At 40.4% G+C, this 25,739-nt stretch overlaps 1 protein-coding gene across 1 annotated transcript in view; it reads left to right on the top strand.

Moving 5' to 3' along the window:
* The first annotated feature begins 24,530 nt into the window (after positions 1–24,530).
* Positions 24,531–25,739, top strand: part of GADL1 (GAD like acidic amino acid decarboxylase 1) — a 76,186-nt gene continuing 74,977 nt past the window's right edge. The window contains exons 1-2 of the mRNA XM_086468674.1: positions 24,531–24,698; positions 25,508–25,634. Coding sequence (XP_086324800.1) covers positions 24,546–24,698; positions 25,508–25,634 — 280 coding nt within the window. The 5' untranslated portion in view covers positions 24,531–24,545. The remainder of the gene's footprint in view (positions 24,699–25,507; positions 25,635–25,739) is intronic.

Genomic DNA, 25,739 nt, shown 5'->3' with positions numbered 1-25,739 from the left:
TATTGTGATTTTGTTTTAAACTTGGTAAGCTGAGTTTAAACTAACATACTTCATACTTAAATGAATTTAAATTTTAATTTTATTTTTTATTAACCAATTTAATTTTGGTTAAACTAATGTTACTTCATTGTGAAGTTAAATCCTCAGATTCATATCTGAATATTCAGAAATATGAGCAGTTGTGGAGGTTTTTTCCTTTATCATGGAATTATGAATTTGTTGCAGACAGAAGTAACAGGATTTGGTACTGCGCCATCATAAATGTATGTTACTTGAATCTTTATTGCACCAGATCAAATGCTTCTATGCAAACCACAAAAATGAAATCCAAGAAAATGGCCTTCATTAAGGTATAAACGAAACCTTTTGTTGTACTTACAAAGACATTACCAACCTGCTTTTGGCACAAAATGTGTCTTTTACGGCCTATCTTGGAATGCACATTTCCTGCCTTCCAATTAGCAGTGCCTTGGGGTGACCAAGTAAGCAATAATTCCAGCTGCTCCTGACAGAAGACAATGCTGCATTGCATTATTTTCCTGATTAATGTATCTTCCCAATAAGGTGAAACAGGCTTTGCATCAGCAACATCTGCAACAACAGGGATTTAGAAAGTGGGTCAGGTATATTGATGGATTGGAGAAGCAGAATGGATGAAGGAGGCTGTGTGTGAGCATGTGTAAAAATGTGGATCTGCTTTTGTGTTCATATTTTCCTCCAAATACCTTGCTAATTGATTCAGGTTCTCTGGCGGTAGCCATAGAGGGAGCTTTCAGTATGAAGTGCTTTACCTGGAGTTTTAGTCACCATCACTGAAAAATCTGACTCTGTTACAGTTAATAGTAATTCATTTTCTTGGCTTGTATGGGGACAGCATTTCTCCTTGTAATTCCTAAACTTGTTCAGGGCTAGGTAATTTGTCCTCAGCACTGCTCTTTACTATCAGCTCTGGAATTGTGTATGTGGCAATGACAGTAGGTTGCTTGAGGTGAAAAAATGTCTAAAATAAGATGAAAAATTTCAGGAGGGAAAGGACTAAAATCTGCAGACCAGGGATTACAATCAGGTATAGAAAGAGGTAGATGGAAAACCTGTGTTGTTTTGAGTCTGGTGTTAATATATCAGGCAGCTGGGCAGGCGAGCGTATTGTGAAAACATCTGCAGTGCGAAGTTTGATTCCCTGGGGTGAGAAAAGAGATGGTGGAAGCAGCAGCAGCTGCAGTCAGACTAAGAAATCTCTGCTTTTGTTGTTTATTTTGAGAGTAATATTGAGCTTATGCTGTGTTGATGGCTCTGGAGACTGTCTAGTTTTCTTTTCACTGGCCAGGCAGGGCAGATTCGGAGCACACTTCCTGGGAGCTATTCTTTAAGTTGGCTAATGCATAAACTGGAAGGGCCACCTAGATGGAACAGGGATCTTGAAGGAAGCACCTCAGCCATCAAAGTTAGTCCTTTGCAGTAGCAGGCAGGCCTGTGATAAATGTTTAGTACGGATAAATTAACAGAAATGCTATATCTCAGGAGCCATAGAACATATCCCCCAAACTTGCAATAACACAGAAGTCCATAGAACAAAAACCAGAACCACAAAAATACATCACACCGCAGGAAAAGGGTAGAAGAGGCTGGGGCATTACCAGTGTGTTCAGACTCTAAAGTAACAGGAGAATTTGTCACCTAAACAAGTCTAGAAGGTCCTACAACATAAACAATCCCTCATGCTATTGATAGAGATCAAAACCTTCCAAACCTTCCCTGCCAACATGCTCTGAAAGAAATTTTTGGCCCCAAACCTGCTGACCAGCTTAATCCTCAATGTGTAAGCAAGATGCATCATGATTTGGACAGCTGTTGATCCTCCACGTCCTTTCAGTTTTCTCACTGGCCTCTATCTTCTGAGACAGGCAATGAGGTTCTCTGTTAGTGTCAATCATGGATATAGTGAGACACAATAGAAATGGACTGGGCACAGACTTTTAGACCCATCTTTTGTTGACCACCCACTATTAGAGATCTTGTCAAATCTTGTAAAAAAAAAAAATTTCAAAAATAAGCTAAACTTTTAGTGTTTGTTTGTTTGTTTTCCTGTTAGACCTTGCTGCAGGGTGAAGGGGAAGGTGCTCATTAGAGACTAGCACAGGAGTCTTGTTGGTTTGCTTTCCAGTGTTGCCACTGTATGTGTCTATCTTCTTTTTCACTGTCATTGTCTATAATAGCAAGGATCAGATATAAAATCTGGCCTTTTCTATGCAGTCCCACTTGGAGACTTTTAGACTCTTTATCACAGACAATGTCTCTTAAAATTTCCCTATCATGTTTCAAGGCCACTAAGGGCCATATGCTTCTAGTCCTTAAACAAAAGAGAAGAAAGCAGAATGTGTAGACATTGTAAAAAAGGAATCAAATGAAAGGTTCAGCCTGTTCTTTACAACAAGAGGTTGTACATAACATTCTGGAGCAAGGCACAGCAAAGAGCGGGCTATGAAAGAGTCCATTAGTAGTTATGTTGTCCTTGGTCAGAAACTGGCATTTCAGCACACAAATCACCAGGTAGTTTCCAAACAGACGAACTCAACTCTGAGTTGCACACCTTTGGATGTCTCATGCATAGTTCCCAATAGGTGGGAAAGATTTGGTTTATAATGCCTTAATATACCAAAAGTTCTGTGCTACTTTTAGTGCTGAGTAGATTCTGGAAAACCCCCTGAATGCAGTCCTGTTATTTACCATTTTGCTGTAACCTTTTTATCGAATTGATTTTTTTGGACTGGTAAGGAAGAAATACTAATTAGCTTTCTCCATTTTTGATAGCTTGCCTTATTATAAAACTAATTAGAGTCTGACTTTTATTGTTGTGAGAATTAGAATACTGAAAAAGCCTCAGAGTAACAAAATTAAAAATATGAGGTTTTTTCTAATGATTCTGTGCTGGGTCAGACACGTATTTCTTCCAACAAACTTTCATTTTCTTTGGAAAGCAAAAAGGAGAGAGTGTACTCTTTGGGATACTTGAAGTTTTCCTACTACACGAACTCTTAAAACTAGCCTCTGAGAAAATGGGAGCAGTAAAGTGTGAAAGATACTCAGTGCTAGAACTGTTCAGCAAAAAATCCTGTTTGCTATCAACAGAGGTTTCTGCTTGAAAACTAATGGCATGATTATTACTTTGATTCCAGTACTAAGAATACTCAGGAATTTGACATCTGAAAAGAAACCAAAGCATCTAGTATGGAACAGAAGCCCTTATCTTATTGCCACCCTGCCACTGTAAATGAGTAACAAAGGGCTAGGATTAAAGAATACATTAATGGATTTACAAAGAAGGGTCAAAAACAGTAGCGGTGTTGTCTTTTGATGGCCAAATACAGTAACAAAAAGAAAATGGCCTTAAAGGGCCGTCCTGAAAAACTGGAAGTAATCTAAGATACCCGCTTTTGCTATGGTGGGCCAATTTGTTAGGGGACTATACTACTGAAATTTTATTGAAAATTTCTAAACTATAGGTATTCACCTTTGAAGTGGAATCAAGTAGCTACATGATTAAGAAGAATTATCTATATCAACATAAGTAGCCCTATTTTAAAAGGCAATGCACTGATTTGAGCTACTGATTTAGCACTTCTAACTATCAGTGGTAAGAGAAATTGTTTCAGTGGTTGTGTTAGTTTTTCTGTTTCTGAACTGCTACAGTGACACTAAAAATGTGTCTAGACAAACCTTTAGAAATGGGTTGCTTATGTGCAGGATGCAACACAGATGAAGTAAAATTACATATTTTGGTTTTATGCTGCTGTTGACATTAAATGTTTGAAGACTGTTATGAATCAGGAGGGAACGTAACTGGTTTTAATGGACCACAGTTGGTTGTGAAGTATATAATTTAATGGCATCTTTATCCCTAAATGTGTTACATACCACTCTGTATTGCTTTATGTAAGTAGGTACTAAAAGAATGTGCTAAAATGATGCATTTTCTCTTTATTTAATTTTTAACAGTACGTATATTTATACATTTTAGGTTTATATACTTGTCAGACACCCCCTATAGTTCAGTTTATTTGTAAAATGGTACTGGCAACTTTTCTAAAACAAGGTAGAAGTTCATTTTGATTTCATTCCATTGCACTGCTGGCAGGCCTTGTATTTTGTGACTCACTTGGCCCCATTTTTTCTGATATGCCTGTAGAGTAAGTCTTTATATTTGTATTCTTCTGTGTGGTCAAGTACAGAAGACTATGCAGTGTTGTCATCTCTACTGTTTTGAATACAACTGGTTGAGTGAGCAATCACAGTCTGCATTTCTTTACCTGTAAAATCTAAAGGGAATGCAAGAGAAAAGATGTCTTGGCAATGAATCCCTTAAAAGTTTGAATGGAGGGTGTCAGGAGAAAACCAATTCTGAATGATTAAATAGAAAAATGTTCTTGGAAATAATGAAACCTTCTTCCTGCCTGGGCAGCCTGATACCAGCACATTTCATGAAAGAGTCTACATAACTGGAAGATCCAGGATTTCCAACCATTTCCCTCAAGTTGCAACTTTTGTTTTGCAGCTGACTAAGTTTATGCCCTCTGGTCCCATATAGCTAATACTGTCCTGAAGAAGTTAGTCCTCTCCCTATTGCTGCTTCTTTACTCTTGGAAGAGAGAGTAGTAAGCCACCTAACTGAAACCAGCTCTCTAATCTACACGCAGTATTTACCTCATTTAAAACATGTTACCATTAAAAAAATATTTTGCTCTGGGTGTGGGATGGTGACATCTGTTTGCTTCTTGCTTCTGCCCACTCTGTACCCCAGCTATGACACGAACTATTACAGTCCCTGCATAGAGCAGTTTCATTTTACCTCAGATTTTAGCCATAACAGGTCTTTGCACGAATACAAGAAACAGTGCTTATTGCACTGAAATTGTACAAGGTCACATCAGATATGAAGACAGCGCATTTTGTCCCTGAATGCAGTTTCCTGATGCTCGGTGTACGTTGTTTGTACACAGAATTCTACATTTGCCATGCAAGCGAGTGTTGGAGTCATTTCATTTGCAGAATCCTCAGGCTCCTTTTTTGGTAAATAACATTGCTCAGCGTGGTTCTGAAATTGCCTGCTGCTTTGCATCCTTCTGAATGTTATGTGGTCCATGCCTCTTGTTTTGCAACAGGGAAGAATTAATATAAAATCTGTCTTGAATTGATATAAACTTCATTCTTTTCCTGAAGTTTACAGAGACAGGAAGCTCATGTATTAGCCCTCCTTACTTAACATGGTTATGTGCTCTGGAAGACAATGTAGATGTGTTCCACTTACACTCTGGAGTATCCGTGTCTGCTTCCAAACGGTAGTACCACAAAATGCTCTGCATTGGATGGAGTGTCAGACCTATTTGAGTGCATTGCTTGGGCTCCTGTTACCTTCTGCTGGCTGCAAGTTACAAAGGATATAAATCCTGATTCTAGAAACAATATTCATGCCTTTTATTTTATGACTTGTTAATGTGACCATTACAGCTTTTTCTACAAAGGTATTTCACGATGGCACATACTTAGCCTGATCAAAATTTCCTACTTTTTATTCTTTTGGAAAATCACAAGACATTATTTTTTTTTTTAAGTGCAGAACAAACACGCAAGATACTTTATGTGGAAAACCAGGAATACAGGGTTTTCTCAAGATTCCTGACACTACAAAACATGAAAGTGGAGAGTTTGTCCCTTCTCTGTTTCATCACCTCTGCTGTTGTGCTCTTCAGAGTTTATTATCTCAAGAATATCTAGTAAACCTCAATTCAAAAATATCTATAAAAAATTTAGGAAAAGAGCCATTGTGGGAGAGTCTAATTGATGCAGCTGACTGATGAGTGACATCCTGTCTTTTTACTAATTGCATCTTCAGCTTTTGTAATCTTCATACGTGGATTTTATCTCTGAACTTCCAAGATAAACCAAGGACTGATCGTTGATCTGTTCTGCCAGCACACATGATCACCTGGTATAGCCCTGTGCATGACAGCACTCTGGCTGCAGCAGCATATAGCTCCATGTGGGCCATGTGCCAAATACGCAGCTTTGAGGAAGGGTCTGCAGCCTGCCTTGAGCATTGTGTTACTTTTGCTACTTCGTTACCAATGTCCAAGCTTGCTAGTTTAAAGATGGCTCGTACATGCCCACACTAGCTGCAGACTGCAGCAGAGCAGTATCTGGTGCTTCTCTAATTTTTCTCTGTCCCTCCTCTGTCATCCCCTTTTTCTGTTCTTAAAATACAATGCTAAGATTCTTGCATTTTGGAAAAGAAAAGAGCTATGTGCACTTCTAGTATCTTTTTGTTTATTAAAAACCATCAAGTACAGACACATAATAAGGATGAAAACACCTTGCTTTTATAAGCCATTTCCCCCCAGGTTTCTCTGTCTAGAACATAATGAAAACAGGTAAATGTGAATTATATGGCTATCAAAACATTTTGGTAATGCTCTAAACCATAAGAATGAAGCTTGCATGTCTTTTTTCTTTGTAATCAATGAGATCTTGAGATAAAATTAGAGTCTGAGATTTGAAATATCCTCATTTATTTGTCACAATTCTTGAACATTATTTCCTTATCGCTTCTGCTCTCTCTTTTGTCTGCCTGATTCAAATAGCAAACAGAAGACCTGCTCTAATCAGTTGATTGTCCTATTTTTAATTTGCAGGAGTGATTTAATCCCTCTGAATTACAGAAGGGGCAAGTGACTTCATAAACCTGAGTAACGAGATTAGTTAAGCACTATTTTATCATGAGGATCTTTCCTAGAGCACATATCTACCCCAGGAAAATATTTGATTAAAACATAATGGGTAAACCAGTATGCTGATTCCCAAATCCTGCAAGGTTCCTACTCCGATGAGGTTTTAAATTCTTTTGCCTTCCACCAAAATCAGCACTAAAGAAGGGATATGACATGACCTGGTTTGCCACCATTAATTAAAGGAGAAAGTATAAGACGTATCAGTTATGCAAAAACAGTATTACGATTTTGAGATCAGGCACCCTTTAATACTGTGTGTTGCAAGGCTTCTTTTATTAAACATGGGAATAATAACAGTTAGATCTGTAATTATCATTATTGACTTGAATCAACAAAAGTCAGTCTTGAAAGCCTGCACGTTCAAGGGTTACAAATTGCCCTATTTGGATCACCTTACTTTTATTTTCCAAGAAAATATGGTTATGATTTAATAGATTTAAATACACAGCATGGATATCGAAAATGGGTCTACGAAAGCACAAGACTTGCCAGCAGTCTGAGTGAGTTCCCGTTTGAGCAGTAAGTGGAGATAAAGCTAGCAACATGAGGTTTCCACAGGCCTGAGCTGGATATCCAGTGCAGGCCTGCAGTGGAGTGGTGGGATGTCCTTTCAGTGCCTGACTCATTTAGGCTGCTGTCATCCTGCTCCTCCTGCCCTTGGCACCACCAGCAGGGCCAGCAGTGAGTTCTGGTGTTTGACAGGTCCTTGCCCTGCCTCCTAGCGATGCAGGGGCTTTTGCTGTTTGTGAACAGCTCCACCTAGACTCTTCATAGTATGTAAGACCTTTGGACATCTGAAGATGTGCTGTCCAAAAGAAGATGTGGCCTATGTGGGTCTCAAGGGAATGACATTTGATCACCTCTGATATGCAGAATATAATCTCCAGAAAGTGTCCTGTAGCCATATTTTGCTGCGTAAATTCAATATTCCTTCTGCTGGCTTTGTTGTCTTTGCTGATGCCTTTAGGGTCTGAGCCTCACCTACTGAAGTTTTGTTGTTTTGAGCCTTTATGTTCTGAGCAATGAGTTTTTCCAGCCAGCTAACGTAATATTGTTCCTTTGAAAGCATCAGATGCTGCAACTTGAGAACCTAACTACTTCTTCATTTTACTGTATAGAATGATCAGTCTTCACCTTTGGTTGGCCTCCAGTAGCACAGCAACATTATGCCTCTAGGCATCGAAAAGGTAATGAATGCCCTTCAACTTCTTAATGCTTTTTCTTCCCTGTTTCAGTTACCTGCACCAGACTACTAATGTTTGAGTTCCATAGGTGATGTTGATACCAACAGAGGTAACCATGACACTTCAATTATTAATACCTCAGGATCTGATTTTCACAAGTGCAGGGATCCTGCAGCTTTTGTTTACTACATTTGGAATTGGGAATACTTTGTAATTCTAAAAGTGGAGCCCACAGCTTCTCCTGGGGAAAAGACAGAGAAAGAGCTGAGACCCTACTTTATGCACCATCCAGGTTAGATTTGCAAAAGCATATGCTAATTTTGAAAGCTTCCATCATTAATACCACATAAAGGGCCAGGCATTTTTCGAAATATTTTCTAGAAGTCAGAACCATTCACAGCGTGTTAGGGTTTGCATACCAAAATTAGGTAGTTCAAAATCTTTAGTCTCTTTTGGATGAAATGTTTTCTTGTTTGGAAATCACCCTTGTTTTGAATTTCGGCGTAGCAGAATTGAAAAAAGTTCACATGCTAACTCCAAAGTGAACTCTCCCTCTCCAACTTTATTCTTTCTTCCTTCAGTAGGGAATGTATTGTTATTCTACTGTTCTAACTATTTGTTTACGGCCATTGGATTTCTGCATAGTTTAGAGGAGGTGTCTTACATATTGAAAAGGTGTCTTCAAGTAACAAAATTCGGGGAGGGGGACAGGTGATGAGAACAGAAAGCGCATGGAGGTGAACATTGCCATATCAGCTTCATAAGCAAAAGAGAGAAGATGCAAGTTCACATCCTGTCAAATACAACAATTTAAGAAGAATGTTCGTTCATTAATGTTTAAATGCAGTTCTCAATAGTTTATGCGCCACACAATTCAGTTGTGTGGTCCTGGCTGCTTTCAGAGAGGTGGGTATTACTTCTCAGTGTCAAACCTTTTAGTCCTCACTGCATACCACACCTCATTATGGGGGATCATAGCTTCAGGTGAGGTAACTTGATTCATGCATGCACAAGCTGGGCAAGAAATCCATAAATATTTAAAAGTGATGTATATTTACTAGTGTAATATTGCATATAGAATTAGTTGTCTGGTTTGTCAGCCAGCGTTTCAAAGCTTGCAGTTTAAATATCTTGTTACCGAAGTCTGATGGCCACTGTTTTTAATGGATTCATGCTTCTGCCCTTCCTTCAGCCTCTCTTTAAGCTCTTCTGAGCTCCTTCGCGACCCAGATGAATTGAAATCTTGTCAGCATAGTGCACTGACAAATGAAAATAGGTGACTAATGTTGATTGTCTTTTGATATTTCATACTCTGCTTACCAAGAATGTCTTGTGTACTGCGATCATTTAAAATCCTACACACTCAGGGTAGTCATGTTTTTCATACAGACTGATTGCAGTCAGTTGACAAAGAATATAATTTTGAGCAGGTGCTCACCAGTAGCCACCTCATCTGATATTTACTTAGTATAATGAGAAATAATGAAGTAAGACCACAAAGAACCATTTGGTCATACAGTCTGATCTCCTCTGTATCCCATGTCATTAAATTTCATGCATGTACAAGCACAGAGGGCAGTAACCTGCATTTGGCTAAAACCTGTCTTCAAGAAAGACATCTTGTCCTGGTTGGGGGACATAAAACCATTAAAAATTTCTTGGTGCCTTTGCAAGATTGTTCCAGTGAGATATTGTCACCTTAAGAAGAAAAATTTTGTGCTTCATTTGAATTACTCTGACTTTGGTTTCTACCACAGCTTCTTGTTATGTCATCCTCTGCTAGATTAAAGAGCCCTTCAGAATTCAGTATTTTTTTTTCCCCATAGAGGTACTTATACGCTGTAATCAAGTCAATCTTTTTGATACGATAAACAGATTGAGCTCTTTAAGTCTCACTTAGAAGCATTTTTCTTCAATTCTCAAATCACATTTTCAGCTCTTAATCTGCCCCCTCTCCAATTTTTCAACCTTTTTTTTTTTTTTTTTTTTTTCAAAACACGGACAGGAACACAGTATACAAGATGGGTCTCATCAGCGATATATCTAGAGACAAAACTATTTCCCCTGCTTCCTACTCCCCTGATGTAGATAAATCCTTCCTGTTACCAGAGTTTATGAGCGTTTATGATGAGTTGATGACTACAATCCCTAAATCTTTTTCAGCAAGTGCCATCTCCCTCTTAGTACACAGCACCTACAATCCTTCAAGCTTGTTACACAGATTTAGTTATAGTAAATGTATTTTGTTTGACGAGGCCCAGGTTGCCACTCAGTTCAGTCTACTTGACGTGGTTGCTTGGTCCTTTACCATTTCTCTCCTTTTTGTGTCATTTCCAGATGTGACCCCCTTTTCACAGAAACACACCCATTCAATAAAGGTTCCTTACTGTTAGCTACTTTTTGTCATCAGTGCTTTAGGCAAGTCTTAGTCAACTTAGCATCTGCTTTAATGATTTCATGAGTGCTACATTTTCTTTCAGATCCTCTTAAAAGTCTAAATCATCAATATGAACTTAACGAAATGAGCAATCTCATCAAAGAATGAATTTAGAAAAGTTTGAGTAGACCTAGTCTTCCCCCAAAAGACTGGAATTATTTCTATTAATTTATTTGAAATATTTTTGAATTAAATCTATTATTCCCATTATTATTTGGGGTTTTGATGTTGGCCTGTATTTTCCTGCCATTGCAATTGCCCTTTTTTGACTACTGGTATGAGATTAGTACCCCTTTGGAGTTCCACAAGTGTTCCAAAGTTTACTAAACCAGGTGAAAGAGCCCAAGTATCTGTTCTGGAACTGCAAGTAAAAGTTATCTAAGTTTGCATATAGGAGAATGGTCATGATTCCTCTCTTTCTTAATTACTAGCATGCTGGAGCAGTTCTTCATAATCCCCTTGAGATCCATCTACTTGTTTCTTTTGTAGCACAGAAGTACTTACTGAACATAGTTACATTTTCCACATCAGCATAAAACTACTTATGAACTACATTTACTGACAGGCCAGTAATGGGTTTTTCTTTTATTCCTAACACACTTAAAATGTCTCATTTGTCTTCAGCTCTTAAGAATCACAGATTTTTTCTTGCCTATTAACTTCCCATATCTATTTTTGGTACTGTAACTTGTCATTTATAGGAATTGTAATTTATATAATTTCTCTTTGTTTTCCATTTTATTTCTAAGTGCCATCTTTGAGCTTTTATGGGAAAGTTACTGCCCTCTGTGATTGCAAAATCATAGCCTTCTGGCCATTTAATATTTTTAAGGGAGCCCCTTTTTCTGTGTTCTCTCTAAATGTTTTCTGCCTCATCAGTTCCCCATACTGTTTTTTCCAGTTTGTGGAAATTATCTCCCTTGAGGCAGCAGAAATACATAATTTTGATTTGGGCTGTCCTTCGTTTACCCATGATGAATGCAATTAGGCCATGATCACTTGTTCCCAGGCAAGTACAAACTTTTAATTTAGTAATATCTACCATTTTTATCCATTACAATGAGGTTCAAATACTTATCTCTTGCAGCGTAGGATAACTATTGGGCTACAAAGTTTTGTTCTGCAAGCTGTAGAGGTTAATGACTTAGTCTGCAGTCCGAGCTAGAAAAGGGCTACACTTGTTTCCTCACAAACAAGGAACATTAGGATAGTACATGAAAATAAATGTTTAATTCACACCTGAATATTTCAACAGCTTCCAAAAAGTTTTGCCAAACTTAAATCAGGACTGACTTTTAATGGAAGACATGAACTTTTTGGAGCATTGGTAGTTATTTTGGATGCTTTCAGGCCTTCCTGCGACAACGGCACTAACACCTTTTGTCAAAAAGAAAGCTTTTTTTAAGAGAGGTAGCAATTCCAAGGATATATAAAGGGATGAGAATTAAGGCCTGCGTCGCGCTGAATGGGGCTGGTGTCCCGGAATAAGGAGGTCAGCCACAACTCCTCGGAAGCCTTAGAGCAGCCCTTACCAGCCGGCGGTGCCCGAACGGGCTGTGACGAGCTGCAGCGCCCAGGCCAGGCCGCGCTGCTGCCGCTGCTCACCCCGGGAACGGTTTTAAGGCACCGGCTCAGGCTTCCCGAGGCACCGAAACACGCTCTGTCACAAGCAGCGACAGCAGCGAACCGCCGACTTCGCAGTAAGGGTAGCTCCGGGCGTTAAAAAACTCCCTCCTCGTTTATAGCGGCCTCCCCGCCGCCGGCGCCCTCTCACTCGGGGGCAGCCGGGCAGGGAAGCCCTGCGGGCGGCTCCCCCCTCCGGTGCGCCCGGCCGCGCTCCGTCACCACACCCGCCCCCGCCGGAGGAGGTGGCTGGCGGCGGGCCAGCGGCGCCGAGGGTATTAATAGGCGGCCCCGGAGGCAGCGGCCCGGGCGGCTGTGGGTGTGCGGGGCGAAGGCTGCGGGCTCGGCTCGGCCCGGCCCGGCCCCGGTGCGGCACATGGACGGCTCGGCGCGGGAGCGGCCAGGGCCACGCCGGGGAGGTGCCTCCCCTACTCTCCCGTCCTCACCCGGCTCCCACCGCGAAGGCGAGATGGAGGGTAAACGCTGGCGGGGCCAGAGCCGCCTTCTGCCTCCTGCCCCCTTCGGCGCGGTTCTGGCTCCCGCCCGCCGCGCCTCAGGTCGCGGCCGCGCCCTCTGGGCCGGGCGGAGGGGCTCGGGGTAGGCGGGCAACGCCTCGCTCTCTGCCCCGCTCGGCGCTTTTAAGCCCTTCCCCTGCCGGCCGCCGGCTTGCGGGGGCTCCCGGAGCCTGCCCGCCACGGCTACCGGCGGGCACGGGGAGGAGAGGGGCCTCGGGCAGAGGCGGGAGGCAGGGTCGGCTGACAGCCAAGGTACGGGACGGGTAGGGCTGCCTTCGCGAAGGGCTCTGCCGATTCGGAAATCTTCCCCAGTGACGTGAGGAGATGAGCTGAAAGGCTGCCTGTTGAGTGTCTTCTCTGTAACCTCCTTTTGTTTAAGTGCAGCCGTAGCACAGCCAGAACAGTTTAATAAGGTATAGACTTTGCGACAGTTGTTACAAAGGCATTGCAGCACAGTATTCGTGTTGAAATAAATGATCTTTAAAGAGTGGTGCCTTTTTTAAAATTATTTTTTTTTTCAGGCACCAGAATAAAGCAGGCAAGAGAATACAGTGATCTGCTTTGGACCAGAAGGTCTCAGGAAGGGAGAAGTTAATCCTGGTTTATAAATGTATTATCAAGTTAACTTGTTTACTGACATTAACAGGAAGGCCTTGCATCATTATGTAATGAAAAATAGAAGTTGAGCATATGTTTATGAAAGTTGGGAATGTGGAAGACCTATGGCTACTACAATAATTAGACCTCTGCAGAAGCTTAGAAAATGCGGAGACTAAATTGTGGTACACATAGGCCTTAGGTATGCCATTGTTTGCAAGGCTAAGAAATGAGGAATTCCTTGGTCTTGTGAGTAGAAACTAGTTGCTAAGTCAGAAAATAGTAGAAGGTTTTGCAGGTGGCTGTCCCCTCTCCCATAGGATCAATATTCTTAATAAGAATTTCTCTACTTACCTCAAGTTGGGAATTTCTTATGAAAACAGCCAAAAAGTCTTGGGACCTAGTATGTTTCTTTTAGTTTTACCCTCGGCATGGATGAGACACTGAAAAAGTTCTTACTCCCAGGTTGAGAAAGTCTCCTAACTTGTCTCCCAGAAGTTCAGTGTCTTGCATTCGTGGATGACCCAAGCCATCAGCTCAGCACTCTATTGGTAGAAAATCTCCAGACAAAATAATATATTTGAAAGAAAACTTCAGAAACTTCATATTTTAAGAACAATGGCTCCCTTTTGCTTGACTTGATGTAAATTGAATGGGCATTGTAAAGTTATGTGACGATTCTAGTGTGCAGTAAGTATGTTCTAGTGTGCATAGTATTTTAAGGCTGTACTGCACAAGTAATAACAGCTGTACTACGTGAGTAGTAGGAGTAGTACTGTATGAATGAGGGCAGCTCCAAAACTATTTGCTTCAGATGCAGGTGGTCTTAATATCCTCTGCCAAGACAACATCAAAGATAAGCTTCTAGTTGTCACTTAGACCAAGATCTTGGTGTTCCCTTTGGCTGGGTGATAGTGTTCTTGTTCAAATATTGCCTGAAGTATGCTACCAAAAGGCTAATTTCCTTCCAAAACCATTGGCTTGTGCTGGTAAGACAGAATGCATCTAGTGATAATATGATCCCCCACCCTTGTTGCTGCAGGTTTTCCAGTCTCGCTACCTTATTCATGAGTATCATCTGTAACTTCTGCATACTTTATTTCTCATAAGGAGTTCTTTTCTTTACTCTTCCTGTCCTCTCTTCACTTTACCTTTGGTGATTTGCTGTGTTTTCTGACAAGTTCTGTCTGGTGAATGAACTTCACATGAGTGGGATGGTGAAGAAAGTCGGACTGCATTGTAGCTTTTTCTGCGGGTGTTGATTGTTGCCTTATTCATGAATTCAGGTGACTTGGGATCTGGGGAAAGGTTTTTTTGCTCCTGTTATCTTGAGCTGTTGGAGAAATGGGAGTCTCATTCTTGAGGTAGTAAGGTCTTTGCTGCCTGCTGAAAGCTTTTTTTCTGTTCTAGCAAGTGTGAATCCACAGTTAAAACCAGACCTTCTGGGCTGATATGTGCAGTTCTCCTTTCAGTACTGATTTTATGTGCTCTTAGCTTTTAAGGTTATACGGGAAAACATCTAGGAGACAAGGATTGAAGGCACTTTCCTGTTGCAGTAGCAGCAGCAGGATTGTGTTTGCTTTGCACAGCTGGAGCAGCTGGCAAAGCAGACACAGTTGGAGTGGAGACTTGAATGTGCGTAGAACTACCCTTGCAGTGGCTGCTGTGGTGAATGCAGTGGGAGCACTCTTGGAGGGTAACACTTCATTTTTCTAGGGTTTTTTTCTTTTTCTTTTTTAGACACCCTTAATATATCTGAAAGTGAGCCCTTGTGAGGTTTATCTTGCTTGTTAGTTGAGCCTAATTTCTCTCAGACATTATTACCACTGTCCACAAGAGCAGCCTTAATGACTGTGCAGGGATGAGTAAGAGGAGTTTTTAGACTATGCTTCCACTAACACAAGAGATAGCAAAATCCCATTAATGAGAGGGGGGCAGGTTGTACGTTCCCACTCCTAGCTGCAGAAACAGATCTTGACTGCATATATCCCTCAGTCATTTGGTATCAGGGTAGCTTTCCAAGGTTGTTTTGGCATGGAGAAAGCTTGGAGAATTCTGTACTTGGAGAGAAAAAAAATAGATGAGATGTTCCCTTGTGGAGCATAAAGGTCGAGTCTATTAAGCAGGGTCTCAAACAAGTTACTAGCTCATCAAGTACAACAAACAGAGTTGGAGCTGGAAACCACAAGAGGAAGGGAGCAGCCAGTGTTTATGCAATATACTGCTTTTTAACTTCTGAATTGCTGGCTGCTCAGTGTGTGTATATGGTATATTTGGGGCGTTACATGGTTTGTGTCTGTCAGCAGACTGGGGAGATGAGTCAGCAAACATTTATTTAATGTAAGATGTGGCTGTGTTGCCATCTCAAACAGGTGTAATGTGAAGCTTACCATGCATGATACTGGAAGTTAGGGTGACTTTAAGGTTCTGGTAATGTGACACTCTGGTTAGTATTTTGGTCAGAGCAGAGGGATAGGATCTCTCCTGTGTCTTAAAATCGTGATCTGATAAAAAGATACTAGGATCTTTGCTATCACTTCATCAGAGGAAAGGAAACAGGTTTGCAAGAAACTAAGTTTGCATGAAATAAAGCCATTCTGTGTGAGTGCATTCATTGCGTTTTAAAATTAATAAGAATTTTCTTGGCAGTTAATGAACGTTCAGTGAAGAAGCTTAATTTGACATTTGGGAACTTCAGTAAATAATTTTTCTTTCTTGATTAAGGCATCTTTTAAGCTGTCACTTACACAACCAAGAATTTTCACTTTTTAGTGCATTGGGAGATCGTGTTGCATACTGATTCAGCTATTATTGCCTATTAACCAGTTTATATTTCATGTGCCTTAAAATTCCCTGACCTTGGTTATTTTAAGCAGTCTGCTTTTTTAAAAGACCATTTGTATTTCCATAAACATTTATTACATATTCAAGAGGGAAAAAATGGACACATTGAAATACATGTGTCTCTATTTCTCTGATTTCTCCCTCCTCTCCCCTCCCCTCCCCTCCAGTCAGATTTGGGATAGTCAGTCCTAACGCTTATTCCAAATGTTTACAGAAACTACTTCAGGCTTTGCAAAAATCAAAATTTAAATTTCTTATGGCCTTTTTTACTTTCTCTCGTGTTACAAACTGTAGAGGTTGTTGGAGGTAGTTGTTTGTAAAGCATTGGTAGCTCAAGGACACTCAGCAGGACGTGGCTAAATTGGGGCCATTCCCCCCCTTTTTTTATTCTCCCTGCACACAAGTTATCTTATTTTAACATTAATGGAGTTTATACATGTGCAATGGGGGAATAATAAATTTAAAAGGCAAATGGTTGTTGCTTTGTGGCATGTCAGTGGAGGCTGTTTCTGTGGACGATTATTGTCAGGGCTAGTCTAAGGGTAATAAAAGATTACTTTGACCTGGTTCAAATGTGTATGTATGTCCATCTCTATTACTGCTTCTTGAGTATATGTCATCTGGATTTTTTTTTAATAAAAAGCTTGTAAAGTGTCAACAAGTAGAGGTGTCTTTAAAGAAAAAGTCACTGGACCAGAGGTTTGTCAGTGCCATAAATATGATGAGGAAAGTGGTTCTTGGTGACCAAGGTCTTTTGTCAATGAAGTAGCAATAACTCTACAAAGTAGCTGGTTAAATCTAGATCATTTGGAAGAGCTTTTGGCTCTAAAGCTTGGATGTCTCTGCCCTTTGTCACATCTCACCTTATGTAAGCTGAAAAGCCTCATAAATATGATCTTATCCATTGGCAAATGTCAAGGTTTCAACAAGAAAGGTTGTCTCATAGGCTAGTTACTCTGCAAGTCAGCTTGTGTCTCATTGAGCTTCTTGAACTCGTTTTTCTCAAGCAGTCCTACTCCATTGTTCAGGGTTTATTGAGCCCCCTTTGGGGCCAATGTATCATGTTAAAAAGCACCTGCCTGAAGGGGAAAGAGCAAACAACAAATGCTCTATGTACCTCGTATTTGGTTGCAGTGCTGATGTTGATCTCAAATGACTGATTAAAGTTTTGTCAAGTTCAAAAAAAAGCCCGAATAAGTTATCCATCTTCTGTCTTAGAGAAGAAATGGAAGACATGGGTGCAGTCAGACTGCAGGTGGGGGACTCCATGCCTCTTTCAGCTGCCTTGTTGGGGCAGGGATCACATGGTCTCATTGGTGAGCCCTGGCATGCATAGTATGGTCAGATCTGTACTAGACATCATCCAGGTTGCTGCCCGGCACTTGCCAATGTGTATTGTCACCCAGCAGCTTGGCCTCATGCAGCGCAGGAGTGGTTTCCCAAAACAACATAGGCTGGCCCAATCTGAAGTGATGGGTCCAGTGCCCTGCTGGGTCCCTCACTTGTGTGGCTGGTCTCTGCTGATCTGACCAGCAGTGTTGTTATAGTCTGTGCAAGGCAGCTTGCTCCATTTTGAAAGTGGATTGAACTACTTTGCTGTACCTAATATGTTAATAAATTATGAATGCCTATGTAGGAACTAGTTCAGAGGACCTAGCAGGCTGGAAAGTTACGTCCTGATTTTCTATGCACTAGCTTCCTCATGTTAGTAAGTAAGGGCATATCTCAGAGCAATGTTGTAGACATAAGTTAGTGAGCAGTAATTGGAAATCCTTTATAGGAAATGGAAAATATGGAAGCTTTTATGATCTTAAGAAAAAGTGAGAGGAAAAATGTTGTTTTGACTCTAACTTGAATGTGAAGGTAAAACTTCCTAAAGTGAAGTCTAGACTTTTCATGTATTTTTTACATTTTAACTTGCATTGAATCCCAGAAAACTCAGTTTTAGTAAATTACTGCTTTCTTAGTTGATTTTTGAAAGACTGGACTTAAAAATTGTTTTTATATTATGACTAAAAATAGAGTTCTTGCAGGAAATTACAGGCTGTCAAGGACTCTCTTAAATTAAGTTGCAGGACTTCCATTTGGGAAAAAAACCCCAATTGTGTTTTCACTTCAATTTTTTCCAGCGGGAAGCAGAGAAATCTCAGGGATTCTTTGTATTTTATGTGGGTCACGCATATATTCATAATTTCTGTATGAATTCAGCCTTCTGAAGTTGTTAACTTTACTAACCCATGCACAGTGCCTGTAATTTACTTGGGTATTGCAAATATATTCACTTTCTCATAGAAAAATGAACGTTCGTTATCAATGTGTGACTTCTAATTAAAGTAAAAGCCATTTTGTTTCTCAGATGCTTCCTACACTGTTGGCAAATGTTAAAACTTAGAACATGTGAGCTGAGAGAATCTCATTGGGGTCAGGGAGCTGGAATTTCCATTTCATAGTTGGCATCTGCCATTTCTCAGTTTTGCATCAAGGTGAATTCCAATTCCTCACAGCCTTTCTTCCTAATTGGAAATGTTACAGCATGAATCGTTCCTGCAGATACTAGTTAGGGTATTGAGAAGTTGTTCTTAAATATTAAAATCAGTTCATGAGGTTTGGCTGCATTAAAATTCCCGATCCCTGTTTCTTAACTTTTGTCTGTGTGGGTTTTTTTTTTTAAGCATATCCTGCCTAGTACTGTTGTTTGTAGCAAGCTCTTGGCATGCAGAGAATGGGCAGAACACGTCATGAGCGTTCAACTAGTAAGGGTGCCCCCTCAGGACTCTGGATATGTCTCTGAAAGCAGAACCTTTCTCCTAGCGCAGACCTTGCATTCTCTCATCGCTGGAGCTACTTTCTCTCTCCCAACCTTTCCTTTCGGAATGGGAAATTCAGGTGTGGGATGGAGAATAGGACCCGTTTGCACTGTTGCGGTTCAGTGCTAGCAGTGTGCTCAAAGAGTCTATTGAGGGCCCTTTGAGCCCGGACAAAAGCACTTTTGTTTTCCTTGGGTCCTGCTCTATAAAGGTCGCGTTTGCATTTTCAGTCAGAGGATTCCCGAGGCGGGGGCGGGGGAGTTGTTGCAGACCTTCTCAGGGGAAGCACCCAAGTTGTTGCCTGTCCCCAGACCTGGTCCATAAACCTGCAAAATAGGAACGCGTACTGTAGGGGCAATTGCATGAGCCCTGCCATACCTGAGCCTATTTTTTTTTCATATGGATGGCTTTTCTAGGGTACCAAGTCAACTTATATAATGGATTCTAAGAAACGTGCATCTCCTTTACCTGGCAACAGGCCTTGGAAATCAGTTTACTAATAGACAATGTATTTTGCTGTAAAACTGAAGTGGCTTTACTTCAGTCGTAAACATACTGAAAGCGGTGATGAAAGAAACAAAAGTGTCTTTAAAGATTATGTATGCCAAGGGACTCAAATAGCTGCATTGTACAGGTTTGTGTTTTAACATTTTGATACATAGTAAGGCACCACAGTAATCTATTGAACATGGTGGTGTGGAGTCTTGACGCTGAAGTTCACTTGTTTTCTTTTGCTGGACACACTGAAAGAAAGTCTTTCTGGGCGTTTGTCCTGGTTTGGGCTAAATCAGAACTAATTCTGTTTTAGTGCTTTAACATTTCAGTTAAGTCTCCTCTAACTAATGGCATTTTCTGAAACAGCAGCCTGTTTTCCCAGACGGTGACTGCTTCTAGCAGTGATAAGGCCTGATGTTTATAGTTCATACCAAGGAATGAGATGCAGAGAGGGCCCTTGCTTATACTTGTTCTTATGGCAACCAAGGTCACTGCTGAATCTTGTGCTCCGTGTTGGGGTGCCAGGAGTGAAAAGGGTCGCACCTACAGGGAGGAGCAAACTGGACAGGTGACCCAAACCTGACCAACAGAGTATTCCATCTCATAGACGTCATATTCAGTATAAAGCTGAGAGATCACGAGGGTCTCGCTCTCTTCGTCTCTTCCTCTCTTCTTCGATGGCTGACATCTGAGGAGGACTCTGTTCTTCTGTCGTCGATCCCGATCCGTGCATCCCTGAATCCAGTGCCTGAGTCCAGCTCCTGTATCCCATCCCTGTCTGCTGCCAAGTCCAGCCTGCGACTGCCCCAGTGCCAGCCCTGCGGTGTGGTGGTGACGTATTGTCATCAGGGTGGGGGAGTTGGGTTCAGTATTGGTGTTGTATATATTTGTACATATTGTATATATTTCATTTTTTCCTTATTCTTATTATTATCTTTTCTTTTATTGTTATTGTTCCTTATTGTCCTATTAAAGCTGTTTTAGTTTTCTTTTCCGAACCGTAAAGTCTCTCTCTCTTGTTCTTTCCTTTTCCCTTTTGGGAGGGGAGAGGGGTTAGTAGAGAGCGTCTGTCATTTGTTAGTGGCCAGCCCAGCCTCAAACCATGACAGCGTTTTATTCTACTCTTCCAAGTGTCAGAACGTGCCCAATACAAGGCTCCAGTTTCTTTCTGTAGTGCAAGAATTTAGCAGTGAAAGTTTCTATATGTTTATGGAAACACAGAGGCAGCCTTTAAAATACTTAGTAGTGCTTACATAAAGACATAGAAACATCTGAAAAAATGCTTATTTTTCTGTACATTATTTCAGCTCCAATTAATTTATGCTTTCTGCTGGGAAATAATATTGGTCATAAAAATGAAATGCTGGTTGGAAATCCTTAGGCTTCTGTAATGGAATATTTCATTCAGGATGAAATGTGAGAATTACGGGCTTGATTCTGCTGCTGCTGAAGCCAGTGGCTAAATGCCTAATTGCCTTCAATTGCAGCAGGAGCAGTCTTCTCTTTTGCTGAAGAATATATTCAACAGTCAATAATCCTTAATCTCTGATTTAAAGCACTTCCATTTGGTAAACTTTTAGTTCTGTTTCAAGCCTGGAGCTATTTGGCTGAAATTGCATTTGATAGACTTTCTGGAAGTCTGTTTTCTGAGTCTGCATAGGAGTCTGTTTCTGTATTCCGAAATAGAAAAGAATATATTTATTGCAGCCACATGTCTACATTGTTTGCCTATCATCTTTGAAAAAAAAAAAAAAAGGCGTATGTGACAAGTTGCTGTTTCTACAAAGTGGGCTCTATGCGGACCACATTCCCTTAGTGCGATCAGGTGTGTTTGAGAGACATGTAAAAGGCCCAAAATTCTTGGAAAATAATGTTTTGAGCATTTGAGGTATGTGTTTTGTTTGTTGTTGGGTTGGGTTTTTTCTTGTTTTAAAAGAGGCAACATGAATTATCAGCTCATAAAAATAGTGTGTTTCTTAGCTTGGATGCTGAGCTCTCAGAAGGTGTTAAAGGCATGCTATTTAACTTGGATACTGTGACATAAAAAGTGAAACTTGAATCTTTTTGGAGGTTCACCCATCTAAAATGTAATAAATTGGTCATAGGACCTTTTAGAAAATATGATAAAAAGAAGAGAGTATTATGGAAATTCAGACTTTTATCATCTACTTAGTTTTTGTCCAAGGTTTTTACTGCAACCTAGAGGAAACACATTTATTTTTCAGTAAAGAAGAGTTTTGAATTCTCATAAGAACGCCAGAAGTCAGACAGTTATAAGTAGAAGATTAAGTATCACAGGATTTGCAGTAAAATGAAAAAAAAAAAAGGGATGGGAATAGTGTATGTATCCAAAAGTGGTTTGCAAAACCCGAAGACCTTTACCTCAGAAAGTGCATATGTTTGGAACTAGATTTAAGTGCTGATTGTGAAATAGTTGTTCCTATTAATTTCCAGTCATAGTATTATGGTGTTAACACCAGGGCAGAATTTAGCTCCTAAAATTCAGATTGAAACCATAAGTGATAACTAAAAAATTATTGAGAAATTGGTAAATAATTGCAAGGTGTATTATTTCATAAAATATAATGTGGGCTAAGTCCTGATCTCTTTGCTGGAGCTTTATACAAGTAAATCGCTGTTGAAGTGAAGGCTCTTTTCCTTCCCTCCCTTCTGACCCCTCTGCTTTGCCTTTCTCTTTCACAGACTGCCTGAGGCCCAACACAAATCGTTGGGACTAGGTGTAGACTATCACCCATTTTCCACGGGATGTCTTCTTCCTCAGGCTCCACAAAGTGACCTATGGAGACTGTAAATCTGTGTGTAGAGGTGAACAAACTTGCTTCAAATAGGGAGCTGTTGTTTGACCTATCACCCAGCCCCCTAAAGACCTGGTAGAAAAAGTAACATAAAGTGCTGCTTTTGCTTTTCACAGAATCCCTGCAAGAGATCTATGTAAAGTCATGGAAGTACTAGTATCACATATCTATGAAAAGTGTCAGAAACAGGGCTGATGGAGTTACTAATGGAAAGCTTTTGCACAGCTCTAGTTCTAGCAGAGACCTGAGAGGTGGAGCAGAGGAAAAAAAAGTGAGAGTTGTCTTGCTCCACTCTCTATTCTTCTTGTAACCAAAGGCAGTATCAACATCTGTCCTCTGTGACAGATATTAATCTCCCATATAGTTTTCTTAGATCCCGTCCTTTCTTCCATAGAAACAAAACACTTTCGATATACGTAGAGATGGTAGCATCTCCGGGTGATGTTGAGGCTGAGATTCTTTTTTTGTGTTTATGTTAAACTTTAGTTCATACTTAAGGCAGCTATTTATGTATCAAATAACTAACTCTCAATCAAAAAATAGTCCCTGTTCTGTCTGCCCAAAGACCTGATGCCTTCCAATTCCTTGTTAACACCTGGTGTTTTAAGCCTTGTAAAGTTGACCTACTAGCTTGTGTTTTTAGAGAGAAACCTCTAAGACTTTTTCAAAGCTGTGGTTTCTGTACAATGCCTCTGCTTGGTGTGCTGGGAAGCACAATAATTGACATTTTTGACTTCTGTGATTTTCCCTCTTTGCCTGTTGAAGATGTAATACTGTTTACCTGCTTGTTCTGTATCTGTCCCACAAGAACATTTGCCTCTCCTATATGAGTGTACTGAAGACTACTCTGTTCAGCAAAATTTAGTATATTGCCCCTTTGGATTAAAAAATAATTTCAGAAATGCAGAGGGTGGGGGTCTCACTTTTGTCATCAGCATCATGAGAAGCTTGAGATACCATCTCATGTTAGAAATTTATCTTGTCTGTCGTATCTCCTGGTAAGTGAGAGTGAACCAAATAGCTTCTCTGAGTCATCAGTAAATCAAAGCTCATGGGATTGACAGGGTTTCTTTCAATCAGTGGACCTCGAAGTTGTGCACCTTTCTAGGCAGCATTGTTGTTCTTCTTTATCCTCCTGTGCATGAGGAACTGTAATTATCATGTGGATAATGAATGTGTCAGACTGCAGTGTCTGGCAGTCTTCTGAAATTCAGTTGTTTGTTTTGACCTGTGAAAAAGCTGCCTTTCTTCTGTACTTTGTAACTGGAGCAAAAAGTAAAGCACAAGATGAAGTTGTTCTGGGCATAAAACTTTCTCCTTCATACATCTTTACCCTTCCACCATCCTCACTGTAGATGAATAAGACCCTTCAAGGCAATGGTGCCTGGCTTCATAGATCTTAGCTACTCTAAGGTGAGATCAGTGGACAGATGCTGTCTGTAACCCAGATAATTTGGATATGGTAATTACTGGTTCTCCTTTCAGTGCTATGCAGTTTCAAATATCTGTTCCTTTGATATCTCCAAATGTCTCACTTTCATCTTTATCCTCACGTTGATTAAAACTGGAGTCCTCATCTTGCCATATGAAATCAATACATGAAATAGATACGTGGTTGCAGCTATTGATCGGTGTCTTGTAAGCATCTTGGATGTGCTTTCAGAAGTAATGTAGAGGAAGAAGTAGCAATGTGTTTATGGAACACATCAGGAGCGTATGTCTTGTGGATAAAGTTGAGGAGAGGAAAGAGATAGTCATTGGAGAAGTGAATAAACAAGGTAAGCTGCACAGCAAATTACAATAATTAGTGACTGAGGACACTTAATAGGATAAGTGCAAAAAGGAGAGAAGTTACAGGTATGTGATATTGACAGCAATCTCAAAAGGTTTTATCTTCATGGAGCATGGGTCTGTGAAACACTGCAAAGGATGCAGAAGACTCAGAGCAATAGGACTGGCTAGTGGGAAGGAGCAGCATAAAGATAAAGATGAAAATTATTTCGTGAAAAATGTGGAGCAGGAGGGATGAAATTTGGAGAGAAACATTTTCAGCTAAGAAAAATTCATATTATCTTGCAATTTATTTCTGTTTATCCAGCTGTATCATGTTCTAGGCCAGAACTGTGTTTTCCTCTGTGTTTGGAAGGTGCCTTGCATCCTTTGTATGCTACAGAAACCAGTAGATACCATACACTAAGGCTATTATTACCTACATAATAAAAAGCTAAGTTTGAAGTAACAAGTTGGGTTTTTTATCTGTAAGGATTCTTCCACCAAAATCCAGGATTTCTGTACATGTGAAAAGTCCATGTGATTTTTTTCCTTAAGTTGACTAAATCTTTAGCAATGAAAGAACATTTTTTTTTTTTGGTTTATGATTTAGTTGTCCAAGCCTTGCTGTAATGGTGAGTTACTTATCTTACAGTTGGTATTTGCAAACAGGAGATGGTCCAGAAGAAGAATAATGCTGTTTTGGTGGATGGGGTCATCCTAAATGGTCCAATAATGGACTCTAAAGCAGGAGAGAAGTTTGTGGAAGAGGCCTGTAGGATTATAATGGAAGAAGTCATCCAGAAAGCTGATGATGTAACAGAAAAGGTAAAGCCATAGAGTGTGATTGAGAATTTGTAACAGAGATAATGAACAGTAAATAATTTTTTTTTCTAAGATATATTTTGTTGTGCTTTAAGTAGCCTCAAAATTGCTTCTAGTCTTTACCTGGCTCTGAAATAAAAAGACAGCCTTACAAATGAAGAAAGATCATATTATAAAACCTTTCAATAACATAATTAGCATATATATTTGCCAGAAAGTAGTGAGGTTTTTTCTTCTCAGAGTACAATGGTCACTTTCTTTGAGATGACAAATCTGAGTAATGTTATTCTTGTTTGGGGTGGAGGGCGTTACTTGTTTGCTCCTCAGGGGCACTGTTATTGGAGAAGGAGGAACAGTGGATGTGGTACGACTGTGAAGGGGCAACATTATGACATTGCTATGGGTTTCTGCAGAATCCCTGCTTAAGAGGCTGTATGGGAAGAGGAGCTGCAAATGAATCATGATTGCCTTTGGGCATGCACTGGTTGCTCCCACGCCTTGGCAGAACAGCATCTGAAAATGCTGTGATTACAAATCCTTAGCTAAGGACAGAATTTGACCTCAGGCCTCTTGCTTTTCTGCCTTCCAGCATTCCTCAATGTAATTTTTATGGTCAGGCAATGCCTGAGACACGATAAAACCAACATCCCATGAGACCAGTTTACCGGAGATATTTTCTGGTGGCGTGCTGCCCTGCAATGGGCAGTTTTGTGAAACCAGCGGTGAATGTGGTGCTTACTTTGTACCTTTGTAACTGCTTCCTCTTGGCTAACCTGTTCGCTGCTGATGTCTCCCCCTCTCCCCATCACTAGGTTTGTGAATGGCGAGCCCCTGAGACACTGAAGCAGATTCTTGACCTGGAAATGAAGGACACCGGAGAATCTCATCAGAAACTCTTGCAGCTCTGCCGGGATGTTATACAATACAGTGTCAAAACCAGTAGGAATGTGATTTCTAGTGAAGTTATTTTGTATCCTAACTTAGGAAGACAGGATAATGTTTACAAAGTCCTGTCACCTTTCAGGAAACTGGGGGTGTGAATGT

This window comes from Leptosomus discolor, chromosome 7 (assembly GCF_034619465.1).
Source record: "Leptosomus discolor isolate bLepDis1 chromosome 7, bLepDis1.hap2, whole genome shotgun sequence".
Classification (NCBI taxonomy): domain Eukaryota; kingdom Metazoa; phylum Chordata; class Aves; order Leptosomiformes; family Leptosomidae; genus Leptosomus; species Leptosomus discolor.
This window is presented reverse-complemented; position numbering and strand designations above follow the sequence as displayed.